Source organism: Gambusia affinis, linkage group LG21, assembly GCF_019740435.1.
Source record: "Gambusia affinis linkage group LG21, SWU_Gaff_1.0, whole genome shotgun sequence".
NCBI classification, from domain to species: Eukaryota; Metazoa; Chordata; class Actinopteri; order Cyprinodontiformes; family Poeciliidae; genus Gambusia; species Gambusia affinis.
In genome coordinates, this window is record NC_057888.1 from 2,339,643 (window position 1) to 2,357,186 (window position 17,544).

Below are 17,544 nucleotides of genomic sequence, written 5' to 3' on the forward strand. Positions count from 1 at the left end.
TTGGTGAAGCCTTGGATTCTTTAAAAGCAAATCTTTCCCTCCTGCAGGCGAGAATTTCCCAAAGATCTGTCAAATATTACTAACCCAGTTTGGGTGTTTCAACCTGAAGATGCAGATGCTATCAGTGGAAATATATAGACAAGTTTCTCGCTGTTTAGAGCTACTATTAGTTTTAGCTGTCAACTTGTCCACATAACATGCTAAATCTTAAAAGTACGTATGATGTATACAAGAAATAGGATTGAAGTGCTTTGCTAGTCATATATAGTTGTCATGTGACGTTACAATTCTGGGAACTTTGTAGGTGAGAGCCATACTGGTAGGTGCCATAGCTAACTGTCATGATAGTTGCTATGACAACAGGAAACAAGCCACAAGCTTAGAACTGACTCTTGCCTCATTCCTGTCTAACTTAAAAACAAATTAAGTACATTATAACTATTATTTGATTACAATTTTTGAGTATTCTACCCACCTCTGTGTAATTCTAAGATAAGAAAATATTTACTGTTGCACTTACTTCTGAACTAGCAAAATTAACTTAGCTGATGTAGCTTTTATCTGCTAGCTAAGACGGACGTGTAGCCTTGTACTTGCTCTGCCAGTCAGAACCTTGTTATTCACACAAAGAGTTCGTAGTCCTTTACAAAGCTGTTTAAACGTTGATTATATGCGTCAGTGGATTTCAGGCCTTGAAGCTCCTCCATGGTGTACGTGCGCTTCGTGTTCACCAAGTAGTGAACTATTTTATTGTATGAGATCGAAGGCAGCTTGTCCACATTCTTAAACATTTTTTTAATATCTTGTCTCATATGGGGGATCCTGACAGCCATTTTGTTGATTTAACTTTCTCTTGAACATTGGTCAAGAGTGTCGATATACTTTCTTTTTGTTGGACTCTTAGTCATGATTCATATATGCTGTGTGCTTCTTAAATTAATAATACATACATCTCCAGGCTTTATTTTAACGAGATTGTAAAAAATTGTCTTTTCGTCCTGCAGCGTTGTGCACATGCAAAAAACTTCCGGATGTGTCAACGTGTCTGTATGATACCCCTCTGTTTGATAATGTTTCTCTTCCAAATTGTTTTCACTTGTTGTTTTCCAAAACTATTGTGGGGACTCCACATTTTTGCAGCTATTAGCATTGTTGCCTGTCTGGACTTCGAATTTCAGCATTGTACCGTAGATTCCTTGCACCGTTGGAAGCAATTTTTCCTTACTTGTTAAATTTTTTCCAAGTGACTAATAGAATAAACGTCAGTGTCAAGAAATCTTGCATTGGTGACAGTAGTTGCCTATTTTCCTCTTTTCTCTGTTTGTCATCTGCTTCCATCACTCTGTGACCTTTGGCAGTTTGGGTAACGTCATTAGTGTCTGGTGTGCACATCTGCCACAAGACTCTGTCCAACTGGCTAAATATTACATTAGCATGAAAAATGCAAGTTTATGACATTTAGAATATGTTATCTAGCTATTATTTTTGTTCTCCAAGAAGTCTTTGAACCCACTGATTGTGCAGCCTTAATTTAATCACATTTACTTATGTAAAAATGTCATTAGTATATGTATTATTTTTTTCTGCACCTTTTGTCATCAGTATACCCTTGCGCTGAATGTAGCTCATGATGTAAAACGATCCTACTGGTGCTACAGTCTCTCTGCAGTTCTGTCAGCAACACCTGATTCACATTTGTGTATAAGCTGCTACTGCTAGCATCTGAGCCTCCATGTCTGCCTCCCAGAGAGCCATTGATCTGTTTACGCCTTAATAAACGCACCATGGAGGCTGGATGGGTGGCGTGACAGATTAAAGGAGGCTACGCTCACAACAAAAATATGTAATTCTCAGAGCAGGTGTCATGCAGCTCTCTGTTTAGATAAGCAATTTCTGACCCCAAATCCGGCTTTATCCGGAGTTCAGTGGATGGACGTATCCATCAGATAGACCTGCATGTTTAACCAGCTGTTGCAACTGCTGCTCTGTCTCAGTGGATCTTAGGATGGGAAAGCTGCAAAAGCATAACATTTAGATCAGTTGTTGAGAAGAACGGGGAAGACAAAATAGATTGTGAATTAAAAAAAAAAAAATAATTTTAGCTGTTTACACTAGTTTTCTAAAAAAAAAAAAATTAACAATATTTTATTTTCGTGACATGTTTCAGTTTATCTTTTTGAAGACAAATATCTTTGTTTAGGAAACTTTTGAAACGGAGTCTTACCTAACGCTACTTGTAGAGGTAACATGAAATAAATCAGGACATTCAGAGTCAGTGTTAGTCTATTCTAAGAAAAAAAAGTCATATTGCCAGAAAATGTCATATGTAAAATGGAATAATATTGTTACTGTAGATATAAAAAAAGGAGTAAATTTCTGTCAAAAAATCTGAAATTTTTAGATTAATATCAGAAAATTTTCTAGAAAAAAACATGAAAAATTCTCAGCTCCAAAAATTGAAAAGTTTGAGTTTTGAAACTCAGAAAATTAAAGATTTATTACAATTTAAAATGTATTGATCTGTGAAAATGTGTTCTTGATTTATTATGCCATTATTACTATTAAACTAGTTGAAAATGGCCTCAAAACAACAATATGAAAGTTTATCACAGTAACGTCTGCAACAATTTATTTTGTTATCTAAGCAGACCCAGTTGTGTCCCAACATTGAGGTTTAATTTTCTGAAGATCATTGCTCTACCGATCAGTTTGGATTCACACTGGAATGCATAATCGATAAAACTCCACTTTTTGAATGAGGTGAATCTTTAGATAAAGATTTATCTTGGACAGCAGCTTCATGCAGCTGCTGGTTTTCTGTGACGTGCTTGGAGGATGCAGAGTGATGTCTGCTGGCAGCTCCCCTGTGAAATCCTGTAATCCCAGACCGATGATGACAGCTCCTGCTCTTCATCCTCCTGTTTGATGGCGTAGCCTGAGGCGAATCCTCTGCCCTCTCCTTCACCCGGCGATGGCGACTGACCTCTGAAGCACTTTATCAGGACTTCTCGCCCCTTAAAGCCTCCTCAGACCTGGCTGCCGCTGACTGCTGAAATGTTTTTCAGTGGAACTAATAGAATTAAGTTCTCATGTAATGAAAGGAAATGGGATTTTAATTTGTGTGAAATAGCTGCAGGGCACTGCCTTAGCAGAATCAAATATTCATATTTCCCCCAAACTAAAACACAGGAGTTCAGAATTTTACAAAAAGGTGCTGTGCTGCTCAGACATTTATTTCTATCTCAATATCCTGCTCAGATCTGATGAAGGACAGAGCAGACATGTCAAGGACAAACTCTGAAGAGACTGAAGCCGTTTATAGGAAATCTATATCTGGTCATCTACAGAATTCAGAGGACTGAAACGGCTGAAATAAAGAAATGTTTCTATCTTTATTTTGACCTACAACTAACAATATTAGGGAAAAACAAAACCAAAAAGTAAACAAAAGGAATATATATGCATATTATTTTTATTTCATAAACTAATCTAAATCACAGGATATTTATATTTCTATAAATATATGGATGATAAACGTTATTTAAATGTTTAGTGAGGACTGAAAATGTGTCAGACTATATTTTGAGCTTCCACTGACATTATTTATGGGGAAAACACAAAAAAACCAAAGAATCAAAAATAAAACAAACCAAGAAAAAAATTATTATTATGTATTTAATTAATTAATTAAATATAATTACAGAATATGTCTCTATAAAGTCACTAGTCGTCATTTTGGGAGAATACAACCAAAACAAAAATGCAAGTTTAGTGCTAGCGGAGGAAATGGCAAATGGTCTTTTGCCGGAAACAAATGTGAAATCCTCCAATCACTAAATCTGACGCCACTCCATTTTTGTTAACATTTCGTGAAGAAGGAACTTGCAGTCAATGTCTTCTTCAGAGGTTTTTGTGTTGTTTTCTTCAGTGGCTCTTGATGCAGCGCCCCACAGAGGCAAGGAGAAGAACAGCTTTTTCAATTAGTTTGGTTGGTATGACTCAGGGCAGCGTGGAAGAGAACCGCAGCAGCTGAAAATTTGGTCCCCCAATCGAACCAAGTCTAATGGTGAGAAAACACCTCAAGTTGTCATTGTCCTATGAATACATAATCAGCTCAAATCATCAACCCTCCACTGGCATATTTGACAGTTTTTGTGAGATGTGTGAACTAATACAATGTTTGCTAGAAGGAAGAGAATATTTGGAGGAAAAATGTCTTTAAATGTACGTTTCACTCTTCATGTGTCAGATTGGCTTGACCTGCTCTTGTCTCCAGAGCCTGGGAGTTTTCTTTGCACGCCCTAATTTCCAGCAGAGCGAAGTGTTTTTCTATTCGGCATTAGGGGATGATTCAGTGGGTTTGCCGTGGTTTACCCTCAGTAGGATTAGAGCTGCAAGGCTTCTTATTATTGTGAAGCGTTTGAGCTCCATTGTCTGTTAGGGAGAGCAGTGGAGCTTAAGACAAAATTAGCCCCACAGAGCCTTTCGGTGGCAAAGCTCTTTTCTGAAAATGGCTGTGGGAGAAGTCGACAGCGGGGCAAATGTGAAGGAGAGGATGCCGTGGTGTTGCATCTGGATATAAGGGATTAATTTATACTGCTGGATGGTGCAGAGCAGGGCAGTGAGGAGGAAAGGGGCTCTGGGTTGTGAGCTGTGTGTGCTGAAAAATGACAAGAGATGTATGCTGAAGAGATGAGAATACAGTAGAAGTCAGTGCAGATTCTCCTTCTCATCTTTGACAGTTTGGGAAACTACAAAATGACATTCAAAGAATATAAAACAGTTCAACTTTCTTTTCCACATATTGTCATTGGGGTACAGTAGCAAAAACAAGGAAATTACATCAAAATCCAGTCGTCAAACGTTTGAAGGTCAGACCTATTCTGAATGTTCTCAGCATCTCTTGACTAGTACAAACCCAACCAAGTTTTTGGTTACCTCTTAACCCTAATAGGCATTCACACCAGCCCTGTTTGGTCCGCTTTAATCCAACTCCTTTGCAATTTATTAAAAAGTCTTGTTTGCTTGGGGAAGTCTGAATGCATAATCAATCAAAAAAGCAATCTCTGATCTGCCTACAAACATAGGTCTATATTCAGTTGAAGTGAATTCTGGTGCAGTTGGGATGCTTATGTGAACGCCAAACAGACTGGAGACCACTCCTAAAGCGGGAAATGAACTACAGCGCTGGGAATTCTGGGTAGATACATCCAAAACAAATGTAAGAGTCTAGCACTAACGGGAAAAATACATCGTGTTCTTTTACCAACAACAAAAGATAAATCCTACAACCGCTAAAATCTAACGCCACTCCATTTTTGTTGGTTAGCAAAGGAGTGCTAACCATAAGTCAAGAGCTTTTCAAGGAATAATAATTTATACCTCTTTACTTGTTTGCATAATTGAAGTATTTTTTGACTGGGTACATTTTGAACGTCAAATAATTGCCCAGTTTCGCCCTAACACCACTGCTGATGTCTTTGCTTGTGGTGTTTTCATGGAGGTGCTCACTCTAAACTTTGGCTTAATTATCGTTCAACAACAAACATTTTTTTAAAAAGCTTTTATTAACAAGAATACAAAAAATATCTACATTCACATACCACTCAGTGTAGTATGACTCACCATATTGAATTCAAGTAAATCTGCCCAATTCAATAATGAAAAAGCACTTTTTACATCTTTCTCAGTTTCTAAAATCCTTATTTCATATTTTGGTTTTTCCGTCTCTTGGATTCTTTTTTTTTTTCTTCTTAAAAGTCTTTTTTATTCTTTATACATTTGGCACTTATTGCAGGTTGATAAGTGTCCCTGCAGCCCAATCGGTTGGAGGGTTCCACCAGAGAAAAGCAACGTGACGGTTGGAGCCTCTCTGCTGTCGGACTCCGTTTGGCACGGCGGTGGGATCGGAAACGAAAGGCGACTTGGTCGTGTGCTCGTTCAGATTTCTGTTGAGATAAACCTCCACCCTGCCTCATGGCAACATCTTTATGCTTTCAAGAAAACTGGGAATTAATACAAAAGGGTGAAAAATAACAGACAATATCACAATAAACACATCAAAGACCCATATGAGAATACAGCGTTACCATTGATGTATATCACTGGATTGGACATCACTTATTAGCCGGTATAGGTAGCGTTGCCATTTCTCTGCAGTCATGTCCACAAGCCGTACCAGCTGCGTTTCCATGAATTTGCTTAATGGAAACATGACAATTACGGAAAAAAGAGAACTTTTTTTTTTTTTTTTATTAAAATGTTTTTGCGCCAACATCAAGTGAATTTTTTTGGCTGTATAGAAATTAGTTTATTTTGCAAAACTGCAATGGAAGCACTTTTTTTTCCGCATCACAGGAATCACATGATCAACAACTGGATGTTACTACTGCCAGAAAGAAACAACAAAGAAGTAGTAGGAGGATGATGATGGCATGGCATAATTTTTCAGGACTTCTCCTGTGAACAAACTTAGTCATGTGTGATTTTAATTGTGTTAATTGAATTCGTATTTAATGGAAACACCGCAGTTGCAAAATTGTGGGTTTTTTGACATTAGCAGAACATTGAGGAAGTTTAGCCCACATTTGAAATTGAAACGGCCTTATTTCTTATCTGATTTTTATGAAAATGTATTACTATGTTCAGTATGTATTATCCCTAGATGTACATTTGGATTTAGTTTGGTTTTTCTCTAGTCCTCTCCTGCATCTTGACTGAATAAACAAATTTCTCCTTTATCTTGGACAATAGTTTAATTTTACATAATTGCTGCTATACTTTACGAAATATTTAATCCATTTTGATAATTGTTATGAATATTGCGACATTCTGCAAACAAACAAGGCATTTAGTTCAGCTTCTGTTGTTCATTGAACTTTTAGAAATTACAGCAACTGCAGTGCACCAGTGCAGATAACACTGATAAACAACTCAAAAGCATTTGTTTTCATTGTTTCACAGCTGCTCTACTGATGATCTGTCAGAATGGTGCGTGGCTTGCCTTATTTTAACGATAGTTGAACCGAAACACATTGGAATGTTGCGGTTAAAGTCAAGCTAGAATAACTGACCTACTTCCTATCAAAACATAGTGTTCTTTTTAAAAATTCTTTGTGTGATCGTGTCATTTTCCCAACCGATATTTGCAACTCAGTGGATATAAATATCACTGACACGATAGTGATGCAATGTCCAACCCAGTAATTTATATCAAAGGGTAATTTATACCAATGGTGGGACTTTTAGAAGCATTGAAAGCTCCTTCCTAGCAAACCAAAGGTGTCTACTGTCACAACATATGTGATGTTTTTTAAGTTTACGCACAGTGCTAGTTGAAGAACCCAAATAAATTAAAACATAAATACAAAAGTTGAAACAAAGGAGTAAATTAGGACCAAAAACACATCAAAACACTGACTTTCTGTCAGAAGAAAACATCTCTGTGGTGCAGGGAGTTTTCATCTCCAGCTCAAACACTTTGAACCAAAGGGGCTCCGTCTCTAGGTGTTTCAGACCCGAGGATGGGGTTAACATGTGCTTTGAAGCTGTTCCTCTACCGGGCCCCATGAGGCCCCAAAATTCAGCCCATCTTTGAAGAAGATTTGAACCCAGCTCAGAATGCCTCTGCAGGCGTGAAGGCCTTCAAGGCTGCTGCTAATCCAGCCTTCGGATGTAGAATACCGGCGTCCCAGCTTTGTCTTCTCATTTGTGTTTTGCCTTTCTTCTCCTTCTACCACATGGGAGGCGTGTTTGTCTCCAGCACTCCGTACATCTCTGCCAGTTTTTTAAAGCGTGGCCCCCAGTCATTCAGGTAGTCGTACTCATGGTCGGCGTTCGATGTTCCCGACTGCAGTGAGCTGAGCGACTCGGCCACCGAGCCTTCGCCTTCGTAAGCGTATGTCTGCAGGGAGTCGTACGGCGGTGCGCAGGGGTCCAGGTCGGCCTCCAGGAGCTTCGCCAGCACATAACCGTGGACGTTGCTGTCCTCGCCACTGCCCACGCCAATCACGCACGGCTGAGGGACGTAGCGCGACAGGCTCTCGATCTCCGGCATCATGTCCTGCCGTATCTTGCCTAGTGGGTGGTGCACTTCCCTGGGGTTCCACATGGCGGCGATGTCGAAGGCCTCGGTGTCCTCCTCACCGCCGCCTTCGTCGTCGTAGCGTACAATGTTCTCGTGCACGTTTTCCTCCTCGTCGCAGAGGTAGGGCTTTTTACGATGTGTCCGCAGGGAAAGCATGAGGAGAATCATCACTGGTGAAAAGAAAAAAAAATGTGGACGTCAGTACTGTTGGGTCTATTTTAGTTCCTAACCTGCAAGGAATCAACCAGAGACACAAATTGCTTTTCTGCAGAAAAGGGAAGCTGAGCCAGACACGGAGAACCGTCGTCAAACACTGTCTGGGATCAACTCCGTTGGCTCTCAGTCCCCAACTGCCTTTTATTATGATTACAAAGAAAGAGGTTGGCTTTTTCACACAATGGATCAAAGACCTTAACTACAGGATGATCTGGAACCTTCTGTTGACATGCCCTTACAAGGACACGAGGCTGACCATTACCAATCAGTTTCACAGGAAGCTGATAAAACAATCAGCCAAGGACCACAGTAGTTAAAAAGATAGTAAATTGAGCAAATCAGCTGAGGACACAGGAATGTGTAAATGATTCTAGCCTCCAGGCAAACATCCTAAAACAGTTTATGATGTACTACAAAGGAAATAAACTAAGTAAGAAGCTAAGTAAATATCACACAGAATAATAATATGAAAACATTACCTTAAACTCATAAGTAAATGAACCTAGATTATTTTTTCTAACAAGTACAAAACCTTACAAGAATATTTATGTACAACTTTTTGTACTATGCATTTTTTATATTTTTAACACTTGTACTACCACATTATACTGGAATTACAGCTGTCATCCCTTACTAAACAAAAATCTACTGTAGTACAATGGGAAATACTCAAATCTTTGGTGTTTAAAGATTAAATTTTTGGAAAATCTGGGTTTTTTCCAAATTAAATCGTCAAAAATTTGAATAATTGTTGAAATCAATTAATTGCTCAGCGTTAATTTCTGTATATAAATATAAATGGTTCTTTTTCATATTTAGCTAAGTTATTAAGAGCCAGTGGAGAAGATTCAAGGAGCCACTGGTGGCTTTGTTCAAGGAAAACCACAAGAAACAACTTGTTCTGGAAGGTTTTTTTTGCACAAGTTGCAATGCCAGGTGCTCACTCACCCAGCAGGACAAAGATGCAGGCCAGAATAGCAATGAGCGCTCCTTTGCTGAGGCTGGCAGGCAGGCTGTAGGCCTCGGCATTGCACGACATGACGTTTCCCTCCTGGTCGCAGCTGCACACCCGGATGGTTAAAGTACTGGTGCTGGTCTGCATTGGCTGCTCGCCATCGGACACGAAGATGGGCAGGTAGAAGACGGTCTGGTCCTGCTGGGACCAGCCGCCGCGGCGCGTCAGGATCCACGCTGTGTTGTCTGGAGACAGCAGAGATAAGGTTCAGCTCTGACAGCTGAGTGTAGGGAAGGTGAAAGTCTTGATCCAGCATTCGCTGGACATTTTTAAAACCGTCTTTATCAATAGATCTCTTCTTACTGGAGTCCTTCTGAGTTGGATAATAATTTCTGCACAGTAATGTAGCATAAGAAGCTCAAGACTCACTGTGAATTTGTTAGGGATGAAACGATTAATCGTGATTAATCAGTTATTGAAATCATCGTTGACTTATTTTGCAATTGACAAGACTCAAAAAAGTCAATTTGCTGGAAAAACAACACAGTTAAAGCAAATACATACAGAATGCATTTAAGATAAAATAAACCTTTTTATCTGAAAATATGTTTTAGATAAAACTTATTTATCTGAAACAGTTCTGGCAGATTCAGATTTAGCTTCACCAGGTTTAAATTATGTAAAAAAATAAAAATCTATTAAGTATCTTTTGCTTTCAATCAGTCAACCAACTTTATTTGTAGAGCACATTTCAGCAACAAAGCAGTTTAAAGAGCTTTACGTCATAGAAACCATAATAAGTGAAATATTGACCAACATATTTGATGTGCATGAATTTGTGTGACAGCACTCATCAAAATGTAATGTTTGTTCAGTTGTTGACTGTATGGTGTTTTCTTTATCACTTTGTAATTTTCTGTTTTCATTATGTACAGCCTTGAACCACCTTGCTGCTGAAATGTGTTATACAAATAATTGAATGATTGATAAAATTACAAAGTTATGAAAGACAACACATTACACACACAGTAAACATTACATTTTATCAAGGGCCATCGTTACACATCAAACTTTTGGTCAATGTTTTATCTATTATGGTTCTGCCCGATTATTAATCGGTTAATAGACATAAAATAATCAACAAATCAGCTCTACACTGCATTGATAAGTCAAGCAGAAGTTTTTATTAGGTTTAGCAAACATTTTACTGCCTAAAATGTTTTTCTTAAAAAGATTTATCAAATTGTTTATGTGCAACTTTTAATGTAGTTCTAATATTGTATAAAAAAAGGCTTAAGTGGGTAAATAAAATATCTGCAGAATGTGCCAGTTTTTCATCCGATTAATTTATTACTAAAATAATCGTTAGTTGCAGCCCTAGAATCAGTGGGGATGAAGTAACTGCAGTTTTCATAGTAATTAGTCACAGATGGTTGTTCAGGGATGTTACAGCTGTGGAGATTTAAGCACCAGACTTACATCCAGTAGATGCAGCTACTGCATCCAGAGCTATTAGGGCCACCGACACTTATAAGATGCTCATACTACAGCTGGTTAGGGAGGAGATTAGATAATGTTAGTTGTTGGAACTTTATTATGATAGAAATTGAATCTATAAAACTAATTTAACACTAATTTTTGGTAAAAACTAAAGGGAGTTACTTAATTCCTTAAGACCTAAAAACTGAAAATGCTGTACGTTTACTACAAAACACATAATCTTCCAAAGTATTTCGTGTAGCTTCTAGTGCACTTGAAATAAGACAAAACTAACTTACAAGCAACTTTTTAGCAGGATGTGGAGTATTTTGACACAATAACAAATTTTGCTGGACGATAAATTGGCAAAGAAATTACAACCATTATATTGTTGTTTTGAGACCATTTGTAAGTAATAAAATGGTAGTAGTGGCATAATAATGCAAGTTTGCCCTCTCAAAGATCAGTAAACTTGAATTAATTGCACTTAACACGGGAACAATTAAAAATAAAACGACCAATTACAATAATTAAAACCAGAAATAAACGCACAATCAATACAATAAATGAAATAGATTGTATCTGTAGATAAAATTGCTGTAAAATATTAATCATTAGGATGAAAATGGTCAAGTTCATTTTTATTTATCATGCAATTAATTTATTTCTTGTTGGGACATGGAAATTTTTTTTTGTTATAAGTGAAATAATCTGCCAGTGGAACTAACTTTTTTTTTTTCTTTACCAATATTAATTAATTATTTATTTAAAACAAGTTTCTGCACCTAATGAAAAGTTAGTTATAAGTTAGTTTTGTCTTATTTCTAGTGTACTAATATATTTGCCAGTTAACTAGCTCTTTTTCATAAAAATGAAGAAATTATTTACTCAAAACAAACTCTTCTATCATGCTGAAAAGTTACTTTTAAATTTGTTTTGTCTTATTTCAAGTGTACTAAGATACTTGCACTAGAAACTGGACCAAAACTACTTGGTGATATTTAGTTTTTTGCAGTTGCCTTCATACAGTAAACGGTGTGGCGTTCAGGCAGAGCTGCCTGAGCTGCTGCTCCATGTGGGAGCTTCGTTTGTCCTCTACTGGCAGCGGCAGGGACAGCTGGGATCGGCTCCATGCAGCTAACGCCGCCACACTCAGTGTTTTAGATCATCTACCTTGGTTGTCTCTCAGCGTGAAGTTGGGGTTGTTGGCGGCCTCCGGAGCCAGGCTGTAGTAGAAGCGTTGGCCCCCCAGAGGTTCGTCTGGATCCACCGCCGTCACGGTCTGGATCAGCTGGAACACAGCGACGGGTGTGATTACTGCTCTGAACCGCAGAGTTTCACTGGATTTTACTGGATAATCATGAAATAGCAGAACATTCTCCAGTAATATAGTAGTAACGGTAGCATATTCTAAAAGATCAACAAACTGTGAATTCTAATGGAACTGGAAGACATTTTAAATATCCAAAACAAACAAAAGACAGGACAACAAATAACGTGAAATATGAAGTCTCTGTAAACAAAACCTTCCTTCATAAAAGCACCATATTGAAGACTTTTACCATCTAGTTTTTGGCAGAAAGAGTGAAAGAAAAGAGAAAAACAATAAATTATGCAAATGGAAATTATTGACCTCGTTTTATGATTTGATTTATTGCTTACTGCCTATTAGTGGCTTTTAAATGTAACCAGGACTGCACAGGTTGTTTACGATCCACTAAAGTGCATAAAAATTGGTGATTTTATTTTATTGTTTACCTTTTTTAGGACTGCAGCTGATATTGTCAATAATATTTTCCAATAACACATAATTACAAAGTCATATTTTAAAATTTGCTGTCAACCTTTAACACCAAAAACCTGTTGGGCAGCTGGTGGAGATAGCAAGACTCCTTTCAAACTGCATCCACTGATGTTTTAAGAATCACATGATGCCACCCATTCAACACAAATCTCACTTGTGTAAGTGTGAATAAACCAAACCGTTAGATTTATAGTTTTGGTCTCCGTACCTGTCCTGCTTTGGCGTTTTCACACACAAACGTCTCCAAGTAATGCGACAGTGACGGTGGATTGTCGTTGACGTCCAGCACCCTCACAGCCACAGACACGCTGGCGATCTGCGTGGGGTTATCTGCAAAAAACACGAAGATGCTGTAAGGTGTTGAGCTCCCGGTGGGACTTGCTTAATCTTCCCCTCATTTACTGCCAACCCGCAGCACATTACCGCTTCTCACGCTCCCATCACAATTCTATTACTCTTCATTACAGTCAGCGATTTGCATACCTTAACCAACTGTGTAATGGGCTATAAAAATACAATTAGAGGGCGGTAACTACTTTCTCAGGTTTCATCACACGATCGATCAGTCAGCAATGTGACTTTGATTCTGGAGGTCAAAGCTCCACGGGTCTAATAGTGTCTGACCTACAGAGTGGGATTGCTCCGCCCACTTTAAATGTCAACATTTCTTTCATTTACTGATGTCTTCTCAAAGGAAAAAAATTCAGTTGTCATTTTTTTATTTTGCTGCTGATGCAATAAATTTTTTTTTCTTTTGACTAAAAATGCATCTTACATTGGTTTGAAAAAGTATTTTTAAACTTTCCTATACTTTGTGTCTTCATAGCTTCAACCTTCAATGTACTTATTTGGGATTTTATGTGATAGACAAACACAAAGAGGTGCATAACAGTTGGGTTACTGTAAAGGAAATTAATAGATGATTTGAAGTGTTTTGCTTTGTAGTATCTTTAAAATCAGACCCATTTATTACACCTTTTATCACCGTTTGAAGTTTTTTGGGACAGATTTTCACCAAGCTCAGTCAGACTGGATTCTCAGTCGTAATTGGTCTAGTCAAAGCCCAGAACTAAATCTAACATATTAATATACGTAAAGTTTTTGATCAATTATTTAAATGAAAGATTCCTACTTACTTACTTTAATATTCTTATTACCTATATTTATGCTTTAATATTCTGATTGAATAATAATCATGTACTGGTGAACGTAGATATTTATCCAACTTCTTAGATTATTATTGCATTGTGAGTAAAACTGGAGGAAGTGTGTAACTGTATTTTGTCTGCTCTCCAACTCATTCGGCTCCCCTCTGTTCTCCTGTTGATTCTCGTTCTGCCTCTTCATCGTTTCCTCCTTCCTGCCACGCTCTGCCTCACCAGGTCTTCCTACTGCTGCCCTCAACGTCTCATTTTCAATTAGCCGCCACGTGAGAACTTATTTAATCAGCCGGTGATTCCATAACCGCCTCATTTAAGGTGTGTCGAGCAAACAAAGACTCTTCCAGACAAACAAAGCCAATGGATGAAGGATGAAGGTGACTTGGTGCGTCTGCTGTTGCGCAACAGGAGTTAAACTTTTTCAGGACCACTGAAAAAGTTTTAACAGACACTCGCCTAACTTGAAACTGCCCCGCATTAACGCATTTTATTGTAGTCTTCTTTGTTCATCTTAATGATAAGTGTGGTGATTTTTTGTGAATGTGACTGGTCATGACAAAACCATGAACATGAAAATGTGGATTCTAAGCGTTCCAATAATGTCTAACACATGAAAATCAATAAAAGAAGTTGTGTTGTGTGCATTAGCAACATTTTAGGGCTTTTTGTAACTTAGAATAATAGTAAAATAAAAATAGATTCAAGTTGCTTTGGAAGAAAAGAAAAACTTTTTCCATCAATTGTATTTATCTATTTTATTTGCAAATGAATTCATTTTTAATTAAGTAAAAACAGTAGCTGTTGGTGTGCAAGCAGAGCATTATAACTAAGCATAAAAAGTAATAAAGAATAAAAATCCTCACCAACAGAGACTCGTTTATGGCATAGAATGAGAACTGTTCAAAAGAATCGAATAATTTGTGTATAACACATAAATACTTCCTTTGGTCATATAAGTAAAATCCTGGTGTTGTTTTCTTTCCACCAGTAACTTCAGTTTTTCTTACTTTTACTTAGTCATTCTTACTTTTAAATGCAATCTTTCGGAAGCTAGCTGTGGCATCGCTCTATGACATCACGACAAATAAACGGGTGGTTTATATGCAGTACCTTGCAGACCACTAGGGGGCCACAGTCTGCGAAAGCCTGCTCCAGATCTTTAGGAAGTATTTCTACTACAAATTGAGTCGTATTCTGATTTTGGTGGAGTTACTCCAGGTTTTTTTCTACTCACTCATCTCCATGGCCAGGACTGTGATGTTGTGCCATCCCACCTCCTCTCTGTCCAGCGAACGCACCGTCATCAGCGCCCCGGAAGTGATTTCAATGTAGAAGAATTTTTCGGGGTCGCTGCTCCTGTCAATGGAGTACCTGTAAACCAAAAAATGACACCTCAAACAATGGGTACACTGCATATAAACTGTCTTATGAAGAAGTTTTGGTCTAGTGGTTGTTTTAAGTCAATAACTCATTAATATTGATGAGAAAGTACTTGTTTCATTGGCAGAAAAATTCACTTAATATTGTCCTGTTTTGGGTAGTAACTAGCTACATTTACTCAATTACATTTCCTTTTTTGAAAAAATTTAATGTTAGGAGTATCTTTACTCTGCTGTACTTTTTACTTTTACTTGAGTAATTTTATTAAGTTTTGTTTTATGTCAAGTGTGCTAGGATATTTTCACTAGAAACTAGATGAAAAATACTTGATAAGATTTGCTTTTTGCAGTGATATCAACACATCAGCGCTGTATAAAGTGTGCTTCTGCGTGTTTTTTTTTTTTGTGGTGTTGTAATCCTATCTGAGGGCCGCCGCGCGCTCGTATCCAATGCTGCGTGTGCATGCGTGTGTGCGGCGGGGAGATAAGGCGTCTGGCAGCTCCTGCAGGCGCAGCGAGGAGACGCCGTTCCTGATTGGAGGCTTAATCAGAGTATCTGCTCCCCGTGCCAAACAGGCGGCAGGAAAACACAAACCTGCAGAGAGCTGCTTTGGCTCATCTTCTGTCACTGTGGGCCGATTTCCAACAACAGCTCCTCTGAGTGAGCTGAGCTCAAGCAAGATACCCAGAGGAAGGAGCAGGATGCTGACAGCTGAATATGAGAGATTCTCAAAGTGAGATAATTTCTACAAAGAAAAATTTCACTAACCCTTTCCTGTGGAGGATTTTTAAGTATTCCAATACTGTTAACGTTATCTGAGGTTTAGTATCGTCCGATACGATCCAATATTGAAAAACAGCGCTGAATTGACTTAAAATGTTTCTTTTTAAACACAGACATAAATCTATTGAATTACAAATTAACTTGTTAACTTGCGCTACTACTGCACACTAAAATGCACAGGGATGCACCAATCCACTTTTTACACTTTTGATACCGATACAGATATCTGAGGTTTAATATCGTCAGATACCAATTCGATACAGAAAAACAGTGCTGAATTTTTTTATTTTTTTCAGAACACTGACATAAAGAAGCCATGAAGAAAACTTTCTTAATTTAGTCACAAACCTTAAAAAAATTATGAAACTGGTGTAATTATGCCAAAACTGTTTAAAAAATCACGGTCCAATCAATCAGTGATGGAGATTATTGTTAATATTTCTTTTGCAAAGTTTAAGAGCAAAAATGTAAAAAGTTTGTATTAAATTATCAGTTCATATTTTTAAACTAAACTAAAATAATCCACAAAAATCAAAACACTAATACGTTTTAATATGCCACTAATTTGACATTCTTAATTTGACATTTTTAGTAGGTGTTTAGATATTTTTAATTAAGAGCATTGGAAAATTATAAAAATGTTTACTTTTAAAGATATTAAATCAACAACACAAAATATTAGCCCGTGAATTACATTTAAACAATAAATTTTAGTATATGAACAATAGTTAAAAAAATTGGAGTAAAAAAATAAATAAAAAACTTTGACTAAAATACTAACCCATTAATTACATTTGAACATAAACATGTTCATGTTAGTATAAGAACAATAATTAAAAATTACTACCCTTTCCTCTCTTTACATTAAAACGACAGGCAATAAATGGGTAAGTTAAAAATGACTAATTTAAGAAAAAATGTATGATAAATAATTAAATTTTAATATTGAAGCTAATTGAAGTTTTATTGGGTAGCTGAGATTCCTTCCTGTCTAATCAGTTTATGAACGGTTCAATCCGAACACCAACATCTGTTTTTTTAAAACACAAAAAGTCAGTGCTGTGTACTGGTTAGATTTCAAACTGGTCAAACTGGTTATTTTTACCAGCTAAAAGCACATATTGGTCAGTATGTTTTTTCTTTGAGGCTTCAGTTGTGATCAGCTTTAATGTGTGTCATAGTTCTGCCCTCTGGTGGTGCAAAGGTAACATTACATATAATTCAAGCCCTTGGATACTTTGAAACTGATTGGAAGACTTAGAGTCTGGTTAATTTGCTTAGACTATAAAAAGTTTTAATTCTGACCTTTAAAAAAATACTTGTTAGTTTCAATATTTTTCTGTTTTTAAATAGAAATCGGTTGCAATAAGTTCGAAACCGCTTTGTTTGTATCTTGTTTTTTCCCCTTGACATTTGCATTTGAATGCATCTTGAGTGTTTTCTTTATTTGTATTTGCCAAAAATAAGAGAATTAAAAATTTTCTTTTGGAAAAACGACTTTTTAATTTTATTCATATGTTTAGATGACGTGAAATTAAATTTTTTGTAAACTTTATCTAAAAAAACCCCCTAAATGAATCCAAAAATTTTTTGTAGTTTTGGGAAACTGACGTAAATCAACTTGAGAAAAATACTGCCTGAAATAATCCCAAATAAAAACTGAATTTGTAAAAGGAGAAAA

The 17,544-nt window shown here is 37.1% G+C and overlaps 1 protein-coding gene and 1 long non-coding RNA gene across 4 annotated transcripts in view; one reads left to right on the forward strand and one right to left on the reverse strand.

Annotated features, from left to right (window-relative positions):
- The window catches only part of LOC122824499, a 70,203-nt gene that overhangs the window by 3,286 nt on the left and 49,373 nt on the right, over positions 1–17,544 (forward strand). The gene's annotated exons all lie outside the window — the stretch shown is intronic.
- LOC122824498 (cadherin-20-like) overlaps positions 5,508–17,544 on the reverse strand; it is an 80,906-nt gene continuing 68,869 nt past the window's right edge. For both annotated transcript variants that reach the window (XM_044105224.1, XM_044105225.1), the window contains exons 8-12: positions 14,935–15,071; positions 12,749–12,870; positions 11,910–12,027; positions 9,251–9,502; positions 5,508–8,256 (exon numbers count right to left, since the gene is read on the reverse strand). In XM_044105224.1, the coding sequence (XP_043961159.1) occupies positions 7,733–8,256; positions 9,251–9,502; positions 11,910–12,027; positions 12,749–12,870; positions 14,935–15,071 (1,153 nt within the window). In that variant the 3' untranslated portion in view covers positions 5,508–7,732. The remainder of the gene's footprint in view (positions 8,257–9,250; positions 9,503–11,909; positions 12,028–12,748; positions 12,871–14,934; positions 15,072–17,544) is intronic.